This window comes from Toxotes jaculatrix, chromosome 8 (genome assembly GCF_017976425.1).
Source record: "Toxotes jaculatrix isolate fToxJac2 chromosome 8, fToxJac2.pri, whole genome shotgun sequence".
NCBI classification, from domain to species: Eukaryota; Metazoa; Chordata; class Actinopteri; family Toxotidae; genus Toxotes; species Toxotes jaculatrix.
Genome location: NC_054401.1, coordinates 12,931,166 through 12,942,643, shown reverse-complemented (window position 1 = coordinate 12,942,643; position 11,478 = coordinate 12,931,166). Strand labels below are relative to the sequence as shown.

At 45.7% G+C, this 11,478-nt stretch overlaps 1 protein-coding gene across 1 annotated transcript in view; it reads right to left on the bottom strand.

The window, feature by feature from the left end:
• Positions 1–6,513: 6,513 nt before the first annotated feature.
• LOC121186242 (G patch domain-containing protein 8) overlaps positions 6,514–11,478 on the bottom strand; it is a 30,831-nt gene continuing 25,866 nt past the window's right edge. The window contains exon 4 of the mRNA XM_041044928.1: positions 6,514–10,959. Within this exon, the coding sequence (XP_040900862.1) occupies positions 6,888–10,959 (4,072 nt within the window). The 3' untranslated portion in view covers positions 6,514–6,887. The remainder of the gene's footprint in view (positions 10,960–11,478) is intronic.

Here is an 11,478-nt window from a genome sequence, read left to right as displayed (position 1 = left end):
AGTTTTTTTTTTCTTCTGACCTGACATTTTCTTCCCAGATACCTTTAGTAGAGGGACTGTTGCATGTGACATGCATTCTGTAACACACATCCACCACAGAGTATTTCTCCATGCACCATGCCTGTTAACAAACACAACACACTACAGACATCTACGGCTGTGCAGCCTCTTTGAAGAATTTCATAACCGGTAAATGGGAACGTTATCTGAGATCCTGCTCCTGATAGTGATCCAGCTGCAAGCTGAGAGGCCTGTTGGGGAATACAGGGGTCTAGATACCATGATCCGATTGTGCGTGTTTGTGTTTAAGGAGCGTAAAATACAGCTCAGGAGAAAGGTTACAGATATGATACTGTGTGTGTGTGTGTGTGTGTGTGTGTGTGTGTGTGTGTGTGTGTGTGTGTGTGTGTGTGTGTGTGTGTGTGTGTGTGTGTGTGTGAGTGAGTTTATCACAGCTTAATGTGATATGATGTGTTGTTATTTGTGAACAGGGCCTTGCTCAGAAATATTCATGTCTGCGATGTTTAGTGTATGATAATGCACCAGGAGTACAGGCCTTGAGGACTGACTACCTGGAGCAATGCTGTCATCTAGCATTTGCCTTCATAATTAAAATGTGCTCTAGTGTGTATGTGTGTTTCTATATTTGTGTGTGTTTGTGTGTATGTGTGTGTGTGTGTTATGCAGTGTGTCCATGTGGCTCATCTGCAGTGCTGTGTGATTAATTACTCCAGGGGTGGGTGAGCATCAGCAGTCAGCCCTTTCTGGTTATTCTGAGCTGACCTAGTGTGAGTGGGCCATAGTGGACACAAAGCCTCGGGTGATCGCAAAATCCTTGGCCATTCTCTCACCTGTACATCAGCCTCGGCACCGCAGGAATATTTTCACTTGCTGAGAAAGGGGAGTGCGGTTTCTACACAAGGACACACATTCAATCACTGGGAAAGGACACTCACTGTTTGCTCCCATTCTTTCCCGCTCTGTGTTGAAAATCGCTTTCTGAAAGGCCAAAATGGCTCTCTGAGAGGCCAATACACAGTAATAGTCAGACTTGTATAAATATATTGCCATACCGCAGATCTAAAAGGTGTCATCTTGCATATTAACATATGTATGCATAAACAAAGAATTCATCACCTTCTATGCATAGTTAATGCCTGAGGTGCATTCATACATTAAGCAGATTTGTCTTTTTTACCTACATGTCAGGCTATCTTTGGAGACCCTAGCTACATGTGTTCAGTCTCCAGGGAAACCAACCCATAATTAGTATATGTGTGCGTGTGTGCCTGTATGTGTTTTTTAATAATTGACGGTAATGAGATGAGCGGAGGGGAGAATAATCCTGGATTAACAGCTTAAAAATGCATGTGTTGTCATAACAACATCCTGATTGGGACTTAATCATTGAAATACAGTCACACAAACACTCAGTAACCATACACACACACAGACACACACGGAGCAACCACCAATTGTCCTTGCATCAGATAACCGAATGCTACAAGCTGTGTGTGTGCGTGTGTGTGTGTGCTGTTTATCCTGTGTTGCTGTATGTGTGTATCGTTGACTTAATTAGAGAGTTAAGCAGGGTGCTCCTCTGAAGGGATTAAGGGGGAAATTATCAGAATCTGGAGACTTAAAGCTGAAACCAGTTAAATGGAAACAGGAGGAGGGAGGTGAGGCCTCAGAGGAGAGAAGAGTTTGAGAGGCAGTTCTACTGTTTATACACACATTGACATGTTCATTTGTGTAAATTGTCCTCTTGAAGTCACGCGTAAGCACTCAAATTTGCTTCAAGGTGTTACAAGCAATTCTGTCAACCTCTCAGTGCTGCTGTTGAGCTGTTTTTTTGAGTCACGCGCATCCTGTGTTTGGATTTAGGAAAGGTTTTGTGGATATTCTATGATACTGAGTGAGAACATGGGAAGGTGACAGAAATTAAGACAAGTGGGACAGAAGAAGACCAAGGACAAAATCGATTCACCTGACTTAAAGATGGACAGATAGGAACTGCTTGTCGCTCATCTACATCACATTCTTTATGCTGTGGCTGTGCATTCAAACTGTGAATTAACGACATAATGGGAGTGATGGTTATCTGACCCACGGGTTTTCCTGACAGCCCCTGTGAGAAGCCATGAATCAAGTGACCTTTATCCTCTGCTGTGAAACCGTTTCCTGTTCAGGATGGATTTCCTGCATTAATGAATTCAGTGTGCCTGACCTCGGAATAGCTCTGCAGCGGATGGACTGATTCAAAGGGTTAATACTCCCCGCTTTGTGGGACTTGATATGATCATTAAAAGGTGATACGGTTTTTCTTAGAGCGGTCTTCTTGGAAAAACGGGTGTGTTTTGTCTATTCAGTATGACAAGAGGTCATCATCCATTATATGATTCATTTGATTGTTTTAAATGAAGTATTTGTTGAGGAAAACTTTGTTTCTCTACGGCATATTCTGCAGAAACTCATTACATCTCATAATAACTCTCATAACTCTCAGGAAAGTCATCTTCATCATTGATCTGTGTTTTTGGTCAATAAGGCTATTTTAGACTATCCCGCTGCTCCTATTGTCTGAGGATTGAATGTGTTCATACATCTCTGCATGCATGCAGTTTGTGTGCGTGTTGTTTTTGTTTTGTGTGTGTGTGTGCACAGTAATCTTTGGTGGGAACATCTGTCTCTCAGAGATAACATAACCGGGGAATTAGCCATGCTGTCTTACAACCCAGCATCACATCTCACTCTTACAGCCCCCTAAATTATACCCTATTACACCTCTCTGTGTGTGTGTGTGTGTGTGTGTGTGTGTGTGTGTGTGTGTGTGTGTGTGTGTGTGTGTGTCTGTGCGTCTGTGCAGATGAGTGTAAGCAATGTGCTGACAGTGTCTTGTCCTTGGGCGACTGTGCCAAGTTTAAGAGTATCACCGAGCCCACTACCTCCTCTAATCCTTAAATCCATCGTAGAGCAGAATTCACATAGTTATTTCTACATAATACAAGTCCTACACAAACAAGTTTCCTCACCAAGAAAGCTGAGCATACAGCCAAGTGAATAGAATAACAAAAAATAAAAATAGTTGCCTTTTGTTTTTCAGAGGATGGGGATGCTTTTCTGGATCTGAATTATAAACAGTGTTATATCTTTTTGATGTAAAAGCTCTGAACAGCCTGGAGCCACTTAGCTTTCCATATATCGCACCTGCAGCAACAGCAGTGTCTCTTGACGCATAAGTGGTGACAGATTACTCTTTGAGCTGCTCCTTTGTGGGAATTCAAAAGTTAACAAAGTGAACCTGAAATCAACAATGCGGAATGCTAAATGATTATATGATATGACTTACTGGACACCTGACTATTCAGCTAATGGAAACTGAAATGTTTGTTCAGGTTCCATTACATTCCAATCTCGAGCAGCTTGGTCCTTTTCGGCTTTATTTTCACTTCTAACTTTCAAATGTCATTTGATGGCTCTGTAGAATAGCTAGAATAGTAGGCTATCCTTGAGCCACAGAGATTCAGGAAAAAGATGTAAATTGGAGTCGAACAGCCTGGTACTGTATGTCACACTCTGCCATGACTAAAGAAAACTTTTAATGAATGTCACTCCCTGAGAAAAGGTATGGGAAGGATTTTCTTTGTGTAATAATAATACTGCAGAGCACATTGCGCAGGGAAGGTCTGTGCTGTACAACAGTATTCAAACATATAGGCTCTGAATGAGGGGAATAGAGATAACGAAGTGTAATGGTGCCTTTTCTTCTGCGCGGTCAGAGAACAGCCGGGGGAACTGAACGCAGCCAGCCCCACTGACCTGGTTGAATCAAAGAAAACGGTGGGAGGCGAGACCACAAAAAAAAAAAAAAAAAAAAAGAAAGGGGTGGGGGTAGGGGGTAGGGGGCAAGAAATGGGAAGTGTCTCATTTATACAGTATTGCAATTTAGGTCGATGGATCGCTTTAGTAGCCGTGAGGGGCTCTCTCTGCTCAATGCAATCTATACCCACAATCTAACAATCAAATGCGGTGCCAATAGAAGTGATCCTGCCCCAGCAGCGAGCTCTCCGTGACTGCTGGCATATTTGACTGAGTGCCAGCTTTAGTTTTTATACCTCATTAATTCACAGGAGCGATTGACTGAGGAAACCGCTTCCTCTCGATCATAAATCAACTCACACTGTTGCATGCGCAACACAAATACACACACACACACAGACACAGAGCAGTGAAACAAGAAACACACCACGGGGCGAATCTCAGGGCTTAGGTAATGATTTAATCAGTCACTGACAGAAAGTACAGTGATATTGCGATTACTAATTTCCACATGAATCCTGTGTGGAAAACTTTGCGTGTGTGACTTACAATTCTACTTTATAATTAAGAGATGTCCCTACTTATGGATAATTGGGTTTTTTTGAAACAATATTTTGGCGTTTTTTGTTGAAAATGTGTTAATTAATTTGAAGCTTTTCGTTTGTGTATGTGACCGTTTTCGTGCATTTTGCCCTTTACACTGTGTTAGTGATTTTAATGCACTTGAGCTGGAGAGGAGGTGGAGGAACAACCAGAGCAGGTTGATTTTTGTATCACCTCCCTGATTATCAGTATTGGAGGGCTGAGAAGTTGCAGCACATTTAAAGTATCACTAAATTAAACTCTGTGTGAGTGTGTGTGTGTTGGGGAGAGAGAGAGAGAGAGAGAGAGAGAGAGAGAGAGAGAGAGAGAGAGAGAGAGAGAGAGAGAGGTAGAGATAGAGAGGTTTGATGCTGTAACAGCTGCTAATTATTGCTGCTCTATATTTCACACAGTCTGTTTGATCTCCTGTCCTGTGGAGAGAGATAGGGATTTTCTGTCTCTGTTTCTCTCTAACTCACACATTTATGCACACATGCACACACAAACACACACACAGGCTCAGGGGTCATGAGGAGGAGAAAAAGGAATTGTGCACTAATTACTGATTCTCTGCAGGAGCTGACTTACATTTCTAGCCAACACCTCAGGACTGGGAGTGTACATTTTGCATCTTGTTTTTGTGTCTGTATTTATGTCACCCCTTGCTGTAGCCCCCTTCGTGTGCTGGGCTGTGTTCACTGATATCACGGAGGGCAAATCAATCCAATCTCTCAAAGCACTCTGGGTAGTCCAAGTCCATAGACCATCTGGATGCCGCTCTGTTCTCTTCTGAGTTCTGCTCCCTGAGCGCCGGCCGCTGCAGTGATCAACTGTTTGGCAAGCAGCTTTAATACATCCACGCCTTCACCATGCACCAGACGTGGATGCATAGCAACAGTTACTAACCACCATAACCCTTGGCAATACACATAAGAAAGAAGCTTATTGATTCATTAATAATGCAAATAATGTTTTTTTTTCTTTTTTTTCCTCTTTTTTTTTTCTTTTAACTCACGTGATATTTAAGCACAACATACACTTAAAAACTGTCTGTTAGAAATCTGTTAGTGAATATTTTTTGACTTTGATCTTTGGGCAACCCCAGTAGGACCCTCATAATAAGTCACAAAATTAATCTGATATAATTACCAGTGTAGGTAATAAGAAAATCTGCTGCACAAAATTATTATTTTTTAAAAACATTTCTCCTTTCTCTGTTTTTTGTGAACTGCTGCATAATTTTATTTCCTCCGGCTTCTAAAACCTATTCAACTTGAGGGACAATAAAGGAACTTAATAAACTTATTCCAATCAAACAGCCTGATAAGCAAAAATCTCTCTGCAGTTAAAATGCTCACATAGAAGTCGCCTAACATTAAGGGCCCATAAACGTGAAAGGTATGGAACAACTGCTCTCTAAGATCTTATCCAGGATTTCTGGGAATCACAATCAGCACGAATCAGACAGAATAACAAAAAGCATTAATTCCCATTTATTTTCACCCAAATTTTAATGTAACAGATTCAGTCAGTGCTGTCTCAACAGCTGATTTGTTAAATGCTGTATGGAAAAAAAAGAATTCATGTCACCTATGAATATGAAAAGTTGTTGAAGTGAATATGAAAAGTTGCTGAAGCCACTGAGTGTGGAATAAGCATCAAACTACTGCTAAAGGGTAAATTCACCTTTTATTTTATTGTTTCCCGTGATTCTAATGTTATCACTCACTGTCAGAATATTTACACTATAGAGACAAAACAGGTCTTTACATGTGTCAGATATGGAAATTAGTTGTCGTCCTTCCTATGGTGTATATGCATGTCATTCCAGAATTATCTCTACCTTACACCCACATCCACACACACACACAAGTACAGTATACACCAAGGTTAAAATAGCTGTGCTATGCCCCCCAGTTCTTGGAACGTTATTTATGTTTGTTGAAAGTCGCACTCTAACTCAGATAACCTGTATGAAATGGAGATAAGGGGAGAGTATTATCACTTTCTCTTGCCTCTCTTTCCCTGGCATAAATGATACTTCAAAAGGCAGCTGGTCTGTCTGTGGTTCAGAAGGAAAGAGAGACGATGACACAAGCCCAGCTTGTCTTTGAATAGCAGGTGCACCTTTCCCTTTATTCTGGGCCTGAATGAGGAATGATGGAAAAAGCAAAGGATCAAAGTCTGTTTTCTCACTGTCTGCTGCAACACAGCAGAGGCTAAATGGAGAAACAAATTTTCATTTGAAAACAGTCAATAGTTGGGCTATTTGTGTGTGCATGTGTGTGCATGTGTGTGTATGTGTGTGTGTTTGCGAGTGCATTTGTGAGTAAGAGTTGGAGTTGATGCTAACAAGAGCACTGACACATCCCCATTTCAAACAGCAGGCTTTTGTCCAAACTAAAAATTCCTTCTCTCTCTCTCTCTCTCTCACCAGTGTGTGTTGCCAAGGAAGATTAATAAACATGGAAGCCACTCTGTGAAAATCATAACGCCTTCTGTTGAAACCTCACTGGCCATATTCTGTCCATGAAAGGCTGTGGGTTCAAAGGTTGTAGTGCTACTGGGGAGAGCGGCGTTAGTGGGGTCGCATGAAAAGCAGGAGACTGAGGGAGGAGAGGGATGGGGTGGTGGGACAGCAGGATAGAGGGAAACAGGGAGGAGATGGAGAAGGGAGAGAGGTGAAGGTGATGAGGGAGGCAGGGGTGGAGAGGTGGAAGGGGGTGAGGGAGTGGAGCTGGGTGTGGGTGGATGGCAGGAGAGGGGGGTGAGGTGGAAGAAGATGAGGAGGCAGGGGGCATGGAGAGGGCTGCGTGTTGCAAAATTATATGATGAAGGCTGGAGAGAGGGGGGGATGTGGGAAGAGGGGGGAGGCTGGGGACTCCCAGAGCCATGGGTTGAGGAAAGTTTTCTTGAGGGGTCACATGTGGAAGTGGGAGACTGACCTGGAGGGTGTGCTGTGCTTGTGTTTGCATTGTATCTGTGTGAATTGACTGTGTTTGAGGGTGTGAAGGGTTGTGCACGGGTGCAGGGACAGGTGTATATTGTTCCTCTGAAGTCCCACAGTTTTCATTCTGCGTGGTGTGTGTGTAGTTTGTCTCTCTGTGTGTGTCTGCACTCTCTTGCGTCTGTTCCAGGACTTTCTGCATGTGCTCTCTTGCCTGCTCTTGCAGGAGGCGATATTTGTCCATCTCCTCAGCAGTAAAGCTGATTGGCGGTACTGTCTCTCCACCTGTCAGCTTGTCATCAGTCCTAATCTCTGATGGGCAGAGACTTGGCGTGCTGCTGGGGTTTGACTCAGCCATGTCCAGAGGATGTTTCTGACTGTCGATGACTGCTCTGGGATCCACTCCACTACACTTAGCTTCCTCTTCCTCCTCTCCCTCCTTGTCCTGACTCTTCTCAAGCAGCCACTTTTTCCTCTTAGCCTTTCTCTGGATTGCAGGTAGTTTCCCAATGAGAGGGAGAAGCAGCATCCTAGCTTGTTTCTGGGGCAGAGACTTACTGGGGGATAGTCCTGGAAGACTTGTGCCTGAACTGCTTGTGGTGACAGGAGCTGAGGGTCCTTGTCCCATGTCAGACTCCGAATTGGGCTCTTTTAGCCGTAAAGGACTTGTTTCACAATGGTGTGAGTTGAGACCTGGAACTGTGGGAGCTAAAGAGGATCTGAGGGGCGAGGAATGAGAGAGGGAACTAGAGGTAAGGCCGGACAAAGTGGATGCAGAGCTGGTCTGCTTCTTTGCCTCCCTAGGGGCCTCGGACAAGAGTCCTGGAGCTCCTGAGGACGTCCTGCAGGAGCTTACTGTCAATCCATCCATTGTGACTCCTGAGCAGGTACTGCTCCTGCTCCACTCCCAGCTCAGCTCAGACATGCTGGTGCTGCTGCAGGGGCTACAGGAGCGCGGGCTGTGGCATCTGCTGGCCCGTGTGTTGATCACAGTCTGGGGGCTGTATGTCTGCCTGCTTGTCCACCACTCAGGGCTGGAGAAGTGTCTCGAGCTTGAGAGTCTGGTGCCTGTACATCTCCACACACAGCCGGGGCTGTCTCTGCTGTCAGCCCCTGTCCTGGAGCCTGACGTGGATCTGTGCGCCCCCCTATCTTCCCAGCTGTCGCTGCTGCCCCATGTCCATCTGTCCACGCTGCACCTGTCCCAGTCTACATCTTCTGTGCTAAGATGTCTGCTTCTCCTGCCCCAGCTGCTAGGGCTGGGGCTAAACCTTGCCATCCGATCCCTCTCCACTGCTCTGTTTCTTGATCTCCACCCAGTCCTTGACCTGCCGTACTCACTACCTCTAGGACAATTTCCTCTCATCCACTCCCACTGTTCTGTATCTGAAATCAGGCCTCTGTCTCTGCAGTCTGAATGCCCTCCCATTTTCCTGCCCCTCTCCTCCCAGACTTCACGATGTCTCAAACTCTTCCTTTTACCATGAATGAATTTCCTGTCCCTGTGGGGGAGTTTTCTCTTTCTCGCCGGGCTGCTACCACAGCTGTTGTCAGGGTAACAGCAGTCAATGAAACTCCTGGGGTTGCTATGGTGACCCCTTTCCCAAAACAGCTTTGAGTTACATTCTGGTGAGAAGGAGTGTAAGGAGAAGTGAGACCGCCAGGGAAAAGTCACCACATCTCCGTCTCGCTTTCCCTCCCCCTTGGTGTCTGTGTCTGCTGTGTGTCTGGTGAGCTGGGAGTAGGCACTGCAGTGCTCTGCCTGCTCTCTGTCTGGCTGTGACTGGGACTCAGTGCTGTGGCTCCTGTGAGGCCTCCTCTTCCTGACAGAGACAGATACTGGCTCAGCCTCACATCTCCCCAGGAGACAGCTGCTCCCTGCTCTCCGCACCCTTCTCCTCACTCTTATCTCTCCGCTCTCCCTTTGCCTCCTTTTCTTCCCCCAGCTCCCTCCAGCTTCTCCTCTCCCTTCTCTGCCAGTGGAGACTGTAGAGACAACACTCCTCACCTTGCACCTTGCTGATTGGCGCTGGTTTGAAGCCTTTTCCTTCTCGCCCCTCTTCCTCTTTCCCAGCTTGCTTTTCTTTGTGCTAGCTTTCCTCTTTTTGCGTGACACTTCTGAGACACCCACGTGCGGCGGATGTGGTGCGCTGGCACACTCGCACATTGTCTCACTCCCACACTCACACCTGGACGGGCTGATGCACATCCCCTGTGTGCCAGACTGGGTGACAGACTCTAATTTACAGCTCAGGGCTGTGATGGTTTTCTCCCTGATCCCTCTCACATCCCCTAATCTGCCTCCCAGAGGATCCTGGGAGTTTGTGTCAGAGCTGTCACTATGGGCAGGGTCAAATGGATGGGAGGCTGTTCTCAAACAATTCTCCATACTTAGCCCGCATCTTTCTTTTTCTGGTCCTGTTTCTGATGATGAAAGGTTTTTTTTTAGGAACAGGTGTGCTTTTGTCTCCACATCGATATGTTGCACTGCCTTGAAATTCTCCTCAGCTATTTTCTGTCTGGGTGCTCTCAACTCATGTCTTGTCTGTCTTTGTAAACAGGAGTAAGCGTCTGGTGTAAGAATAACTGGCACACATGCGTTTGATTCATCTGAGAGAGCACACAACTGATTCTGTTGTGACTCCAGCAGATCCTCTGTGAGTTGTTCTGGTGGTTGGGGGTTCAAACAGAGTGGGTTGCAGCTGTAGGAAATGTGTGGTTGAGACTTGGTGAACTTAAGCAAACTAACAGGCCATCTCAGACGGGTAGAGCCATCTTTCCCTAGCACACACATATGTTGACTCTCCTCCCTCCCTGCCTCTGTTTCTGACTTTCTCTCCGTCTCACTGTCCGTGTGTTCGGTATCCATGTGTGCCCCTGCTAGTGCTGTGCCCCATATGGTCAGTCGGGTCTGTGATGGGGAGAATAGTGAATCATGGCTCAGATTATCAGGTGCTGCTGTGGAAATAAGAGAGTGTCCTTTCATGATGTCTCTTTTTTCAATCTCCTCTTCTCTCACAGTCTCTCTGGGGATTGGCCCCATGTCGCTTGGCCCAGCACCATCAGAGCTACACTTTCTTTTTTCGCTCTCACTGTGTTTCCTCTCCTCTGCTTCCCCAACCTCCCTGTCGATATCTTCCATTATTCCCTTTATCCTCTCTTTCATTTGTTCCCTTTTCTCTCTCTCCTCCTCCTCAAGGTCCGAGAAGACGGATGCAGAAGGCTCCAGCCTGGGCCCCCTCCGTGAGAAGCAGAAGGACACCCCAAGCCTGCCTCCCACTCTCCCCCGCCCAGGGAGAGGCAGCTGGGGATACAACCCCAGGCAAGACTCGGGGTTCACTGCAGGAGGGTCTGTATTGGATGCCGAATGTGTGATTAGTTGGGACTCTGCTAGAGCAGTGGCCAGTGGTATTTGGCAAGGAGACTGGCATGGATCTTCTAGCTGGTGGCTGAGAGTAGCTGTCCTGGTTTGCGTAGGACGGGTTTGCCGGGTGCGGTTGCAGGGTTCAGGTTTGTCATCAGGGCTGTGGTCTCTTTGGTCCACGTCTCTATCTTGCTGCTGGCTCACAGCCCTGACTGTACTTCTAAGTCCATAAGTCCTTCCTGGAACTCTGCAGCAGCAGGAGACAGGACAAATATACTTGACTTTAGTTTAATTACACTTGACCTCACTTTAGCTTGGCTCAGTTTAATTTAAGAGTAACTTAACAACCCCTGAACACCTTATTTTTGCTGATGTCCAGTGGTTTAACTACCCAACTTGCTGCAATGATGTACAGGTATGCTCCAAAACCTTGTGACATCACTGTTGGGTGTGGTCACAGAAGCAACAATCACACTTCCTGCCACATCCATCAGTGATGTTGTGGTCCGAGGGGAAACAGGGTTGAAATGCTCATGTGAGGAGGGAAACACTGCTCCTCTGCCTTCTGTTAAGTTACCCTTTCAAATTAATTCAGCCTTCATTCAGATTCACAGGTACGTGGAAGCATGCATTGTCTCTACACTTATGTTATAATAATACAGGGCCATGAGGTAGCCGCTTGTAATATGGAAAAGGAAAGAAAGAAAGAAAGAGAGAGAGAAAGAAAAAGAAAGAAAGAAAGAAGAAAGAAAGAAAGAATGAAAAG